Genomic DNA, 16,354 nt, shown 5'->3' on the forward strand with positions numbered 1-16,354 from the left:
TGTCATCCCAGCTATGGTGGGAAGCATAAAATTGAAGGATGGCAGTCCAGCCTTGCCTATGCAAAAAGCAAGACCCTATCTAAAACAATACATAAAAAAATAACCAGAGATAAAAGGGCTGGGATCATGGCTCAAATTGTAGGTCACCTGCCCAGCAAGCATGGAGCCTTGAGTTCTAATGCCAGTACCAAAAGAAAGAAAGAGGCAAAGCAAAGAATAACTGAAATTTTGTACTATACCAAAGATCAAGAGAGCTCCTTCTGACCACCGTATGCTGCAAATCTTGATGTCTTTTTTATTTTTCATTTTTTAAATTTGGTGTACACCTTTCCCATGTGTTCAGATAAGATAAATCCTAAAAGTTGTTCAGAGACCTCACTGTAAAGATTCTTTTATTAACAATAGTTCCGAGGAACCAATGGGCCCTTTTCAAGGTGCAGAATGGATATTTTAGGTGGTCATTGACTTCTTCCTTGTATATATAAATTGAGGAGTGTAGTCCACAACCAAGAGGACACCTCCTGAACAAGAGCCATGAGAGATGAGTTCTCCTCCCAGACACAGCCATCAGCAATGCGTTTTTCTTCTAAGGGCTCTTTTAAATTAGCTATGGGGCTGTGGGAAGTGAGATGTGTGGTGTGCTCTGAAAAAGCCACAGGAGGCATCTTCCCTTGGACTTCTCTCACACATCAGCATGCTGCTTTCCTTTTGAAAAACTGGAATCTGGGCATTTATAGGGCTGAAAGGAGAACAGAGGAAGAGGACAGGGGACAATTCCAGAGACAGGGCAGAGGCTAAGGATGCAGGGATTCCAGCAGAGACTCCCCAGAGTGGTTGCTGCTTTTCAACTCCTTTCAACTATAGTTTTTACCAGCTTCCTCCCCCTAGCTTACCCCTCCAAGAGACTTTTGTGGTGTTTTGTTCCTTTACTACCCTGAGCATTTTGCTCTTTTGTTTTTATTCTCCCCCAGCCTATCCCAGTGCCCCCCTGCTGTTCTTCCTGATAGAAATCTCACTCATGCATTTCCTTTTTGTATTTCAATAGGTTATTTTGTCCTCCTTTTTTTTTTTTGCCTTCAGTCTTTCTTTTTTTTTTTAACTCCCGTTTTCTGCCTCTGGTTCCTGAGAGAAACTACCACTGTCCTGCTGGGACAGGATGACAGTACTGCTGGCCTTCCCAGTGCCAGCTTTCCCCACATCTGTGCAGCCTTTGTGCTGTGGTGGAGGGGCAGAGGGGGATTTGGAATGGTCTGCTGGCAGTGTCAGGGAGACTAATGGGAAATGAGGTTCTGAGAGGGAGGCCATGGGGAGTGGAAGGAATAGAAAAGGGGATTTGGATGCATGGGTATGGGAAGCAAATTAAAGAAAGCATGTTGCAAAAAGCACATCATACACAAAACAAATACAATAAGGATGATAAAGTTGCATCTGCAAGAACTGGGGTGGCCAAGTGAAGAGCTACAGGCTGAGCCCTGGCCAGCACACTTGCAATTCAGAAGGCTCGATTGCTTACCGTTTTCCTCTCTGTTTCATCGTAAAAGATTTGTGAAGTTTTGCCTCCTTTCCCAAGCCCTGGACTTTGCCTGAATAGTGACGCATGTATTTCCTCAACAGATGTTTATTTCCTTCAATTTTCAGGCCATTTCCATTACTTTACAGTCTTTTAAATCCATGTTTCAATTGTGGGTCTGTCTCAGAAGAAAAAAATAATACTGAATGTGATCCAAAATGATTTAAAAGTGTCATTCATTCATTCATTCATTAAAAATTTAATCCTGTCCCAGGCACTTTTGGGAAAAAAAAAGATAATAACAATCATCACTGCTATTTATTGTTCTACATGTTGAATGTATTAACACATTAAATTCTTACAACTCTGTACAGGAAGTTTTCTTATCTCCATTATACAGGGAGTTAAAACTAAAGCGTTTTGAGGTTCACTTCCTTTCCTTGTATGCTTTGTCCTCTGCCCACCATATTCTTACTTCCAGCAAGGGACATTTGCATGTGTCAGAATCCTTGCTCCAGTGACAACTGGTGCAGGGTTCAGGGAGAACTAAAAATTTCATGGAGAAATTTGCTCCCTCAGTCCTCAATACAGATTTTACAGTTGTTTTCTGGTATAGGTCAGCTGTAGGATGGAATGTAAACATTTAATAAACCCTGGGAGGGACAGAAATCCAAGATTTCCTTTTATACTCAGGGAATAGTGAGTTTGTCAGCTGCCAATCCAATGGTAGTACTTTGAATTCCTTGAGGGAGAAGGGTGTATCCACAATGGGAAAATATGCATATATAAAATAAGCCCCAAGCCCAAATGTCACCTGTTGATAAGCATTGAAGAAATTCAAACTTTATGTTTTCTCTTGTCTTCCCTCTTCACAAGGCATTTGAAACTTTGACAGTGTCCAAAATGTTCTATCTTGTGATTGTCTGTTTGATCCTGGGTAAGGGATATTGGGGTTAAGTGAATCAGTTATTCTAGAGTCATTCTTTAAACTCTGAATTTTAGATTCTTTAGATATTAATTAAGAGCAAAAGTGTCTGTGTTTTAGTGTCCATGCCTCTGTCTCTCCTCTCTGTCAGCTGCAGAGGATTAAATAGAGAACAGTGGGTCTGGGTGGCTACCAGCATATCCAGCCAATCATAGCTGGAATGACTGAGGTGGCTGCAGTTGTAGTGATTCCGGTTAGACATTGGAGGAACAAGGTCCTTTCTTTTCTTTGTCCTATCTTCAGATTGTCAAACTGTTGCTGTTTTAGTACAATTAAAATACTTCTGAGCTGCCTAAATTGCTGTGCAGTTAGCAACAGTGATGGGAGTGTAGCTGCAAGTGAGGTTAGACTGCTTATATGCATAAAATTTGTCTCAAAATGAATGACTTAACAGGGTTGCTAAAGGGAGCTCTTTAGAAGGACCATCAGGCACTTTGAGCCTCTCACTCCTGATCATGTTAAGGATGCCCTGTCAGCAATTGAACCGGCCTGGAGTGTTTGGTTCTTAGGACATACAATTTGAATCAGCAAGTGGCTTCAAATGTAGTGAGAGTGAAGTGGCCCTTGTACATCACTGATGGTGCAGTATTTTGACTTAGAATTATTAGCTATTGTATGCCAAGAATAGCAGTTACTGCTCTCCAAACTTGGAACAAGGTTTGTGGTACCCTAGGCACTGTTGTAAGCACATTTCATGGATGGACTCATGAAACCACACAACAACTCTGTGAGATAAATATTGTTAATTCACTTTGCATATATGACAGCTAAGAGATTGAGGAACTAAATGAACATGAACCTACCCCAAATCTGATCAGCTATTGGGGTTTCAAAACTGGGGGTGGGGAGGTAAGACTCCAGAAACCTCACTCCTAATCACTACCCCATACCTCTTTGGGTGTGTGTGAGGTGGAAGAAGAAGGGTTTATTACTCATAATCATAGAAGTGAGGAACAAACATTTTCTTAGCATCATAGAACTTAAAAGCAAAAACGGATGAGGTAAATATTTATTGAATTGTTAATATTATATACAGGAATACAAAAATATAATTAAGGTATTCTCGCACTCAGATTTAGGTTAATCTATTTAAGGAGACAGATATATAGTTGAAAAGCAAATAGCATTATGGGAATTCAGAGATCAGATAGATTACTTCTAAGGTCATCTTTTCAGAGAATCTTATTCTAGTCTGGATCTGGAAGAACATGTCAAATTTAGGCATACATTTAGGAAAGAAAGGCTGTTCTGGATAGGGAGAGTAGGAGATCAGGTATTTAGAGCTAGGAAAACCTGAGAATTACATGGTCAAGTGACCCATTACCAGTTTAGCTTATGTGAGAAAAGAGAACTTTGGCAACAAATTAAGGAAGGGTGGATCTAAGAGAAAAACTGTGAACTCCATTAAATATTTGAGAATAAGCAGTAGGTGATATAAGACCTGTATATTGTTCTTAGTAAGTTTCTGTATGCTAATCACATTCCAGACAGAGACCTGTGAGAGTTTAGTTGTCAAATAAGATAAGAGAGAGAGATACAGAGAGACAGAGAGAGATAGAGACAGAGAGAGAGACATTACAAGAGACAATTCACTGAGAGCAAGTAAGTGAAGATTATGGATGACCAGGAGGAGTGTAAAGGTCCCATAACGTCTTCGTCATCGCCTTGGCCAATGATGTTCATAGTTACTAACGTCTTCTTCCTCTTCTTCTTCTATTATGAACAACAAGTTATTTTCAAAAATGATGACTTCAACCAATACAGAGAGCAAATCACAAGGATCACATCACTAGAGACTAAAATTTTGGGTTCTTAGCCCAATACTACCAAGAACCAGATTTGGCATTTCCAAGTGTATTTGTCCATTTGCTCAACCTAAAATTTGAGAAATGTTTGGTATCAGACTCTGTGTGAGGCACCCAGGAAGAATACAGTGGTGTGCAAAGCATAGGCCAAAACTTCCAGAGGCTTATTAGAGTCCAGATACAGAGAAAAATAAATTTATAGTGATTTCAAAATAGTTTTACAAGTACTATGCTCGGTCAATGTGATCAAATAGCCTCACTTGCCTTGGATGGTCCCAATGCAGATGATAAATCAAATTATCCACTCAAGTATTGGAAGTAAGGTCAGTATTTAAAATGAGGGGCCATATAAAACCAGGTATTTAATACAGTATGTTGAGTGGTGCCATAGGGGAGTTTTCAGAGGAAATGGGTCTCAGAAGGTAACTGCACACTAGATAGAGCAAGGGATTGCAGAGACCGAAACACCAGTCAGAAGAAAGAAGGGTGGATATTCCAAGTAGTGTTCACAGAATTCATTTATAGCTAAACAAATTAAACATTGAGAAAAGGCAAACTCATGGTATATCTCAATTAATGATGCATCTATAATCATTTGACATGTATGTGTAAGATTTCTTCCAGATCTTAGAAGAGAGATTTTCAGAAAACAGAATTTTATGCTAATTCTAAACTAAAGAGATTGGACTAGGTGATGCATGCAGTGCCTTAGAATTTTCATGTTATGCTATGGAAGACCAGTCCCTTCTAACCTGCAGCTGGAGAGTGCAAAACAGTCCTCCAAGACCACTCATTGGTTCCTTTCTCTCTAGTTAGTCACTGCATTGTTTTTCGGTTCTATTTCAGTTAAATTTTATTCAGTTCAAATAAAAGATTCTGGATGGCAAAGCTCACAGCATCTTTTGGATATCCATTCCATATTGGTTCATGGAGGTTGGAAGATTGGTGATTAAGAGATAGAAGAATCCTTTTTTTCTTTTTGTCTTATTATCCTTATCATTGAATTATTCTTTTTCAATTCACCTTTCTAAGGCATTTTAATTCTATCACTGTGGATTATCTTTTGGTGGTTAGTTTTGGAGGTTGTTTTTGATGGCCATCTTGCTTTTTTCTCTTTTAGGACCTTCAGAGTTACTGGATATGGCAGACAGTGAAACGTGAGTGTTTCCTTTTGTTACATAGTCTAGATTATTTTCTACAGATCATGTCTAGAAGGCATATCTGGTCATTTTAATTGCATTAAAAGTCCACTTTCAACTGTATCTAACTATGCAGAGCTAATCTGCTGAGTAAAATATTATACAACAAAAGTTGATGACAAGTGTAATAATGACTGCGTGCCTAGTTAATGCTGGGTACATTTTAGACTTCCTAAAGCAAAACACTTTATACTGGGGTGTCTTGGACTGCTAACAAGTCTAATTAAGCACATTTCCCTTTATCTGTACCTGTAACAGTTATTCTTTCTTACCAGAAAATGAGATTCTGGTGCCCTAAAGCATCCTTTGCATGTTACAACACAACTTCTCCCTGTTAGTCTGTAACAGAGTAAGTTATGTACCACCACTAGAGAAGTGAGAACATAGTAAATCAGTCATCAGCTCTGGGATGGTCCCTAAACTGATAACATTTGTTTTCAACTTTCCTATTCCTCTGGCAACAAAATAGCTACTGCTCCATCAACAGGAACAAAGAAAGGTCAAGCAGCTAACCCTGAAAAACCATATGGGAGTCACTAGAGAAATTCAGAAAGGAATAAAGATGATGGGGGTGGAGAGGAATGAGCAGGTGAACAGCTGAACAGGCAGGAGCAGAAGAATTAGGAGTGGAGGGCTCGTGGTAAGGGCTACAGTTATGAGTTACTTGACACTGCAGACACTACCTGGTCCACACACATGTCTTGTTGGCATGGTTGTACATGGTGCCGCTCATCCAATTTGCCTTCTCTAAGGGTGACATTAGATTTTTTCATCAAACGCTTTGGCATTATGTATCTTTTTACTTTAGAGCTCAGAATAGGAGTATTCTTTCTCCTCCTTCAACTGCCTGAAGAGACTAGAAACTGTCCCCTTTCCCATGTCCCCAACCTGAGAGACTAGTCTCAGGCCTGCTGCCTGCCTACTGGGGAGCTCTTGGGCCTATGAACTCTCCTAGAATCTCACGGAGCCTCTCAGTCCTTCCACCTGTCACTCACAGGAACTCAAGTGGGCTGAGAGAAAGGGTATCAGCTTAGTCCTTTGAAATTGGGATGTATTTGAATTGGTGCCTGCCAAATGCTGTGAGATGTGCCGAGGGGACTTCTATGTGGCTTCCTATGCACTCCATTGAGAGCTCTTTATCTTTTGCCAAAATGGATATTCAGAAATGTCTGCACAATTGGTCATTGAATATATCCTAAATCAAACAGTAGTAGTTTGAAAATTATCAGTATGCCTAGTATTGTTCAGAAAAGAGACTAGAATCAGATATCAGGTCAGTTGAAGAGGAACTCAAGGAAGTTTTAGTCACCCTCTTTCCCATCTCCCCAGAATATACCCTGCAGCCTTGGTGTCAGTTGCCCACAGGAAGAAGGCAGAGGAGCACCCAGCAGCCAGCAGCATAGGCTAAGTCCCCTCTCCCCACCTGCTGCACCCATCCCCATGCCTGTCTCCAACCCTTTTATGGGTGATTTCCCATTTCATCTTTGATTTAGGGGTGAGACTGCACTACACAAGGCTGCCTGCCAACGGAACCGGGCTGTGTGCCAGCTTTTGGTGGATGCAGGAGCATCTCTGAGAAAGACGGACTCCAAGGTAACTGGATGAGCGAATGCAAGCATGCTGCCACTGGGCGAGTTTGCAGGCACTGCTGCCATTTCTTGTGCCCACAGCCCAGGCATCCTTTCTGTGCTTATGGAAGTGCCTGGGGCTTTGGAAAAAGGAAAAAAAAAATAGAGTGCTTCATTTAGAGAAACTGCATTTTAAATGTATAAGCACAAAGGGAGGGTGTGTGTGCTTGCCTATGGCACTTTATAAACCTCTGAGCATGCTGGCCTTGGAACTTCAGGATTGTTTTGCTGATAATCGGCAGGCAAGTGGTGGGGAGGTAAAAGACCTTGAGTACTTTGAGAAGGTTACAATCTTAAATCTATGTGTTTGTGATAGTTTTTTACCTTTTTATTTTTAAAAGTATCTTTCCATATGTTCCCTAAACGTGAACTCAATAGATTAGGGTAAGAATTACTGTCATTGACAGGTGCAGAAACTGTAACCTAAAGAAGGTTAAATGGGGCCCTCAAAAAACTTGCTTTTTTAATATTCAACCCTCTGTTGTTTTAGCAGATAGACTTTCTACTTGGTGATAGAATATTGTATTGCCTCAGCAGGATGAAGTATGACAACAAAGCAACAAAATTGGTTTTCATGTGTGGCTTGAATAATCTGTTTTGTTACTACACAATAGTATTTAAGGATGTGTGGTTTGAAATGTGATTGCTTTCTTTGCAGCAAAAATTATTTAAATATGAATACGAAGTGTGTAAATATATTAAGAGGATAGTGAGATCAGAAATTGTTGGGATGACATCTATGTATATATGCCACTTTGATCAGAAAGTGCCCACAGGCAGAGGTGAGGCATCATGAGACTCTGAGAGCTGGGATCAGACTACATCATAAGTGGATTCAATTTACAGAGAACATCCAAGAAAAAAGCTTGACACATGGAATTAAACAGGAGTTGGATATCAACCCTATAGAAGATCCTGATAAGCACTCAAGAGTTTTAGAAAAAAATGTCTATATATGGTGGGTTGTTTTCTTTGCAAGTGCTCTACCATTGAGCTATATTCCCAGACTAACACTCAGCTAACCACTTAATTATGGAGATGTGTAGAGAAGAATTTTAACATATAGGTGAATCTTTCATTACATGGGTATGACGTTAGCAGGTTTTGAGCCAATAAGCACAGTCATGATACATAGGTATGTAACTCAGCAGCCTAATCAATGACTTAGACTCCATTTGACTTATTTAATCTGGAAATGGGCAGTTTTGGCCCTGAAAGTGTCTTGAGCTGTGGTGCACATTGTAGAGTAACTGTCTCCTGAGTAGACCTTCCTCTCTTTCTGAATCATTTACACTGCCTAAAATTCTCCACTTCCCTGGCAATCTATCAGCATCCTTGCTCTCTGGGTGCCTCACTCTTCCTGAGGCTGATCAAACACTTAACTGTGGAGCTGGCAGAATAGTTCAAAAGGTAGAGCACCTGCCTAGCAAGCACGAGGCCCTGAGTTCAAACCCCAATACTAAAAAAAAAATCACTTTAGTTGTGTTTTGGTTTCTAGCTGAGCTGTTACCTTTCTGGCTAGTAAGCTGGCTATATTATTCCAAAAGGCAGATAATCATGCAATGTGATATTCTTCCCAGGTGATGTTGCACATGATGTTTGAGTGTTTAGCCTAACTGAGAAATGATATCCTGTAGCAGGATCAGTCCAGGGCAAGCTAGGTAGGGATGGCCTGGCAGGGGCCACTCAGACCTCAGCAGAGTAGCTGCCCACTTACTACACAAAGGCTGGTTCCACACCGAAGTCAGATAATTTAAAAAAGAAAAAAAAAAGGAGGAGATATATGAAATGAATGGACAAACAAACTGGGAATAAGGAGATCTGACTTGTGGGTAGGTTCACCTTTTTTGTACTAAGTTTCTGAATCAAATAAATGAACTCATTGTGCTTTGAGATTTCTTCCTGTTTTGTATGCTTTTGTTAAAATGCAAATAACTTTGTTTTTTACTATTAAAAATTTGTACACTCTCACACAAAAAAAGTAGCATCATAGAAAAGCACACGCGCAAAACCAAATAGCACTGGTACTCACAATCTACACCTAAATATTATTAAACTATATTGGTCTCTCTCCAAATATTCATTCTCTCTCTCTCTCTCTCTCTCTTCTCTTTCTTTCTCTCTCAGACTGGGGTTTAAACTTAGGGACTTGCACTTGCTAGGCAGGAGCTCTAGCACTTAAGCCATACCCGCCCCCAGACCTTTTTTGCTTTAGATATTTTTTTAGGAAAGATCTCCTGTATTTGTGTGGGGCCAGCCTCAGACTGTGATCCCTGTACTTGTGGCCTCCTTCATAGCTGGGATCATGGACATGTGTTGCCCAACTTATTTTTGAGATACGGTCTCACTAACTCTTTGCCCTGGCTGAGGCAAATGGTGATCCTCCAGATCTCTGCCTCCTGCGTAGCTGGAATTACAGGCACAAACCACTAGTGGCCCCTGACCCTCTCATTTTTCTCTAAATTAGATGAAGTTATACTGTATATGCTATTCTATAACAGAAGTTTTCACTCAACATTATGTTGTAGAGATCTTTTGTTCTCTTTTTTAAGTTGGTTTATATTAATTGTATAAAGAGGTTTCGTTGTAATATTTTCATGCATGCACACAATGTACTTTGATCAAATTTGCCCCCCATTACGTTTTTTATCCTTTCTTCTTCCTTTTGTTCTAGAGATCTTATCTATGAAGTCATACAGTTTTAATTCATTTTTTTAGGCATCATATCATCTTATCACAGAGTGACTTAAAGCTAGGTTAAAAGCATGATACTTGTGACTGGATCTTCTCCTGGAACTTTTTGGATAGAAGTGATCTCCTGGAAATTCTCTTCTTTGAGAAGAATTAATTTTAAAAAGTCAACTTAGAGGCCCACCTGAGCCCACCTTTCTGAATATTTAGAAGATAGGAATGTCCATCTCATTATTATTGAAGTAAAGGCAGGATAGTTTACTGACACTGTAAAAAATATTGAGTGAAAATTATTATTGGAACCCTCAGCTCATGCTTCAATATTAAGTCCCAATCACATAAGTAAAATTTCAGGAGAGTCACTGTTGTTTTTCTTTTATCCTCCACCTTAGATGCTCTAGGAGGTTCTTAGGAGCGTGTGGACTTGAGGTCAGCAGTATCCATTGGGATTCCTGAGGTAGAGACAAGATATCTTTCATAATTTTTTTAAAACTCATGAGCTTTTCTACATGGAACTATTTCTTTGGTATAATTATCATGACTTTTCCCTTCCCTTAGAACTTAATTTGACTTTCTAAATAGATAATACTATATCATTGAGCAAAAACTAAAAGTTTCAAGGGTTGTTAATTTCTACAAGCATTCAAAAGAATTGATACTCTCCCTTCCCTTACTGCTGACTCCTTCCTATTCACTGGTTTCATTTAAAAATATCAAACTTATACATAGCAAATATATGTGTGTGTTACCAAATGTAGACAAAACATGATAGCAGGTTCTAAAAAATTATAGGATAATTTAATATGTTTATATAGAAGATTTAATGGCATGAAATTATATTACTACGTGAAAAAGGTTACATAATGATATATAAACAAAACATGATTTTCTTCTTGTAAAATATAAAAATAGTTACCTGTAAAGGTGTAGGAAAAGATAAAAAATAGTTGCTCATTGGAAGGTTAACAGTGCTTTTCTTAGTTTAGTGGAATGATGAGCAATTTTTACTTTCTTCTTGTGCTTTTCTACTTTCTGAAGATTCCTTTAATCAGTAGCCACACTTTGTTTTCAGAAATTAATCCATTTTTTGGAGAGATTCAGATAGTTAATTATAAATCAGGGAGAACTTGATGGAAGACTTTGAAAGCAGCAAAGGAAACTTCCAGATCATTTGTGAGGACTATCCTTTCCTCTCTGTCTCTACTGGTCATTCTCCAGAGTTTAGAATAATAGAATCCTCAACTAGAAAATAGAATTACCTACCTTACTACTTTTTTTTCAGTGTTTTTTTCTCTCTCCCCCCTTCTTCTAAAATGGACCCAGATTTAAAACCTAGTGTTCCACAGTTTCCCTGTGAATACTAGTGAGAGTCTGGGAGCCTTTGCTTTGTGAGATACACCACTCCCACGGCCACGCTACAGACCCTTTAACTCACCCATTGCATGTGCCTGATAGAATGCTGACTATTAAAAACAGTAGATTGGAAACTATCTCATAAACTCTAAAACATCAAACGTGAAAGGGTCCTTACTAGTGAGCAGTCTTTGGATAGCTCTGTTTTCGTGAAAATCTATGTATATTATCTCACTCCAAGTGTTTGTTTCTTTTTCCTTTTCACTGTTGTCTGTAGGGTAAGACACCTCAAGACAGAGCACAGCAGGCGGGGGATCCAGATTTGGCTGCTTACCTAGAAAGCCTCCAGAACTATAAGATCATTGGCCATGAGGACCTGGAAACTGCTGTTTGACACTGGTAAACAGGCAAGGCGACTGTGAGCAAGCGTATCACCTGTGCCCTCCCAGCAATCGGGCAGCTCCCCTGGAAGAAGCTGATGGAATCCATATATCTGTCTCTCTCCTGCAAGAATCTATCTGAGACCATGCCACCAGTTTTTAAGGGCTACCAAGATGTACAACAGAACATGATAGCCCACTGAGAAGGAGGCAGGCTACCTGGAGATTTGTGGAATACAAATTCCACAAAATTTGATCTTATTGCTTTCAGCAAGTAGCATGAACTTCTGTGTTCACCTGTATAATTTATTTTAAAGATTCAAAGGATATTTGTATAAATGGCACTGCTCCCTCCTCCCCCATGCATTCATTTTTCCCCTGTACCATACAATTCTACTGTAATTACCCATCAACTCAAAAATATATATTATTTCTTCTCTTTCCATTCAGTCTTTGAAGAAAACAAGATTGTCTGAAGGTCTTTTAAAGCCTCTGGATGTTCTGCAGAAATATAACTGTAAAACCACTTCCATTTTCAAGACTAAATATGCCAAGACTACTTAGTGACTCTTGCATGTCCCCTCTCCCCCACCCCTGTCCCTCCTATTTCATTATATAGGAGCTGGAGTGCCACATGGGTAATGTCAACTTGTGTGCTATATCTCTGAGGTATGGTGAGGTGGCATGGGAGCTGGCTGTGCTCAGAGGCACCTCGGAGAGGTTACCCAGGGGTCATCCTGGGCAGCTGAGCTGTTGCCAAGAGCCATGCAGGACTGTTCAGCTTGGGCTGTTTGTACAGCTCTGTACTGCCTATGTGTAGCCATCTTTGCCTTTTGCTGCAATAGACATGAGCAAAAGATTAAACAAAGGCCCATAGCTAGTATGCAGAACCACTCAATTCTAAGTGCTGTTTCAATTGCAGGGCAGAAACTATGAAGGACCTGTGGTTACAGGAAATGGAGCACTCTCACAATGTTTACTTCTAGTCTTTGTGGAGTGATAATAGCAGCCTAATCGACTTGAAAAAAAAACAGCAAAAGTAGCAACATGTCAAGATAATACACTTGAGCAAGCAAACAATCTTTGGAATATAGCACTGAGGCTAATAACTATAGACTCTTGGATACAGTGCTGAGAGGGGTTCCAGTTTAGGTTTTCCTTCTAGATTTTTGGCTTTCATTACTTCAAGGACGGCTTGACCCAAAGCTAAAGCTCACTTAATAGGTTCCACTGCCAGATTTCCAGGATGCCTGGGTCTTTCTGATGTATGCTCCACTATTACTTGTCAGGACCTGAAGTCATATGTGATAACCCCATTTTCTATGCACGGGGTAGTATCAAATATCCCTTTTGCTACTTTTTTTTCCCCGATGAGAAAGTTGTTAGTGCAAACCACTTTGGGAGTCTAGCCAGAAACGTGTGTCTGGTGGTGGAATTGCAACATGGATCAGGTGCGACTCTGTGATAGCTAAAGCATCAGGAGAAAAAGTCTTCTTTCCGTCCAAGTATCTTCTTGACTAGAGTATAAGTCAAAAATAAAAGTGGGTGTCTGAGGAATTTTCTTTTGTCTAAAGTTGGTGTCTTCTGAGTTTCCTTCCACTTTGCTCTTGGACATAGAAAAATGTTTCCCTCATGCTTCTGCATGTGACCACAAATGACCCTTTCTGTACATTTAACTTAAAGGTCCTGTGGTGACATATTGTTTATTTGAATCACACGGTGTTGGTCACATATCATCATTTTGGAAGTATGGATATAATGTACTACATTAAGTTGGAACAGCTTTTCAGTGGGTGGGGATTTTATTACCACAGTCTCTTCATAGTCATTTCAAAATAAAATTGTTGGCATTACTTCCAGCTGTGGGAGAATAGGTTGGGTATGAGTAATCTGTTTCCATAAATCAATCTCTGAGATGGAGCTCTCTTTTGGATTTTATGGTGAGGGAAGGAGGGATTGCAGTAGATTGTTTCCAGAAGCTGGAAAAAAATATAGTCCAGGAGAATTTAATCACCGAGCTTCTGCTGGAAGTTTTTCAATTGATGGACTGTCAAGGAAGTTTTTGATGACAGAAATATAATATAATCCTTAAAACAGACTGGAACCTGGCCTTGCATGGTGACTACCATTTCCTGGATTGAGCCAAACATTTGGCCAAGCAGTCAGGTACCCAACTACCACAGCTGGATGAAGAACTCTGTTTTCTTCAGCTACCATCTCACATTTCTCTGTGAATGCTTTAGACAGCCAAGAGAAAATTTAGGGTACAGTTGGCTATGGGCCAATTCAAATAGCTCCAACTGAAGACACAAATAAAGCCCTGGTAGAAGTACTGACTACTGTCAGGGTCCTGGTGCATCTGGAAATAGTTCATAAAAGCATTGTAAGTCTACATTATTGATGGAGAATAATACATGATCTATCTCTTTGGAAAAGTAAATTCCTTTAGGACTTGGGCTTTCCAAACAACAAAAGAGGTGGGAGAAGCAGAACAGCCATACATTTAATGGCTTCAATGTTAAATCTACCTCCTATAGCATTGCTTTTGGGTTTTTTGGTTTTTGTTTTTTGTTTTTTTTAAATTGGTTGGTGTGTGTGATAGTCCTGGGCTTTGGAAAGAGCTGAGGCTAAATCATTCAGGAGTTTCCATCTCTGCTTAGGTATATGACATCCCCTTTTCTGCCATCAGGAAATGCAGAGCAAATGGTCTAAGCCTGGTCTGAAAACCCATACAACTTCAATGAACATAAAAATATGTACCTATAGTTTTACCTACAGCTTCACAAAGCCTGCTGAGATAGTGCTGCAAGGAGTAGCCAGCCTAGCTGGCATTCTGTTTAGTCCTTATTGTGGCACTGTCTGCTCTGGGATTCTACTTTTAGATTCGGAGGAATGAAAAATGAAGAGTTACTAACCTTAAAGGTAGTCATTTTTTCCATCTTATATCCTTGTATTACACTGTCAGTGAACTAGCGCACAATATAGCTGGGCTTTATCACATTTGAGGACTCCATAAAAAACAGGAGAGGATTACTAAACCAAGAAGTAAATCAAACCACAAATTGGAATTTTGCTTTTGAGTTCTGGTTACCTCTACAGAGGTGATGACTGAAACCAGTGCAAGTTCTGAAACAGAATTTAGCTGGCAGATACACAGCAATGAAATTAGTACCACCTGGTAGAAAGCCTCGTATGCTCTCCTGCTCTCTGTCTTCTCGTAGTAACTGCCCAGCCAGATCATCTGTACTGTGAGGTACTCCAGGGGTAGTACATTTGCACTGGGACCTAGTAACCGTTTCTTTGCCTAAAAGATTTTGGAAATTTATTTGCTGGAATCCTCATGATATTCATGTCTTAGAACATGAGGGGTAGCAGTTTCATTTTATTCCATTTCAATTTTATTAACAATTATTTACATTTTATTTTTGCTATGAAAGCAGTACAGGCCTTTTATTTAAAAAATTCTAATACCACAGATAGTATCACATGAAACATTAAGACATCACTCTGTTTTGGCGTCCTGTCTTAGTCCCCAGAGATAAACACTGTTAACACTGAGAAATATGGTTTCTTGTATGTTATGTCAGACAAACCTGTTCATAAATATGCATGTTTGTACATATATACATATACATCCACACACATATATAGAAATATATTTATTTGTATACATACATGTGTATATATACTACACACATATATTGCATAGGTTTAAAAAAGCAGAAAACATTTTAAAAGCATGCTCATCTTCTCTACACATATAGTTAACAACAGCAAAGATAGAAAAGGTAATAGAATTTTCATTCATGTTTTTGTTTCCACTATTACTGAGTTTAATTCTGTCACTGCATCACTACAGTTGCATGTGGTATCTTCTACTGGCTATGTCATAAAACCCATGATCTTGTAATTGTTTGTGTTGCCATCTGTGAAGCATGAAGTCTCCCTTAGCCCTGAGACTTGTCCATGCTAGTTTTGGACCTCAAGTAGAAAAGAGTTCTTTCCTTGCTGAAGCTTATATAACTTTATAAGTCTGAGTTTATAAGCTTAACATTCAGCTATTGCCTAATGAAATTTAATTAGGGAAGGATAGTAACTTGGATAGGGTCTGGGGTCTGAGCAGCTTGTTTTGCAGTACGGGTAAGCTAATGAAATCACTGAGAACAGCATGCTATTTTATTCAATTATGTGATTTGAAAATAAAAATAGATCTTTGTTAAAATAGCTCATCATAACCATCAAGTAAAACTACTAATTGCTCTACTTAACTAACTTATGTTCATTTTAGGGAAAAAAGTAGAGGAACATCTATGAAATTAGCTCTCTGATTACTCTATGACATTTATTTAGTATAAAATAGCTTCTGCCCACATCTCAATTGAATGTCTCAGTGCTTCTTGATTCTGAATTTAGCATTCAACTTATGAAAGTCCTGTAGTTCTTTCTCTGCCCAGTCTTTCAGACAGATGTGTCCCCACCTCTTTTCAGTGTCCCAGTGATCACTCACCTCTTGTTCCACCCCCCCCCCCCCACACACACACCATTTTTTGGCCACAACAGTCCTTCCACTACTGTTAATAATTTTGTCTCAGAGCTACCAAAAGCTTCCACAGACATTATAATAAAATATATCAAAATCAGGTTTGGCTCTGGGACAAGTATCCATGTTGCCCAAAGGACAAGTACATGTCCACTGGCCTTGGTCATCTTACAGAATTATGACAATTATGAGCAGTAATCTATGAGGTTTAGTATATTTCAGTCCTTGTCAGGCAAGAGGTCCCAATCATTACATCCCCCAGA

General features: G+C 39.3%; 1 protein-coding gene across 7 annotated transcripts in view; it reads left to right on the plus strand.

Moving 5' to 3' along the window:
- The window catches only part of Dgki (diacylglycerol kinase iota), a 444,865-nt gene extending 431,757 nt beyond the window's left edge, over positions 1-13,108 (plus strand). For all 7 annotated transcript variants that reach the window (XM_074062275.1, XM_074062281.1, XM_074062280.1 and 4 more), the window contains 3 exons: positions 5,421-5,457; positions 6,993-7,092; positions 11,449-13,108. In XM_074062275.1, coding sequence (XP_073918376.1) covers positions 5,421-5,457; positions 6,993-7,092; positions 11,449-11,565 — 254 coding nt within the window. In that variant the 3' untranslated portion in view covers positions 11,566-13,108. The remainder of the gene's footprint in view (positions 1-5,420; positions 5,458-6,992; positions 7,093-11,448) is intronic.
- The last annotated feature ends 3,246 nt before the right edge of the window (positions 13,109-16,354 follow it).

Source organism: Castor canadensis, chromosome 2 (genome assembly GCF_047511655.1).
Source record: "Castor canadensis chromosome 2, mCasCan1.hap1v2, whole genome shotgun sequence".
Taxonomy (NCBI): Eukaryota; Metazoa; Chordata; class Mammalia; order Rodentia; family Castoridae; genus Castor; species Castor canadensis.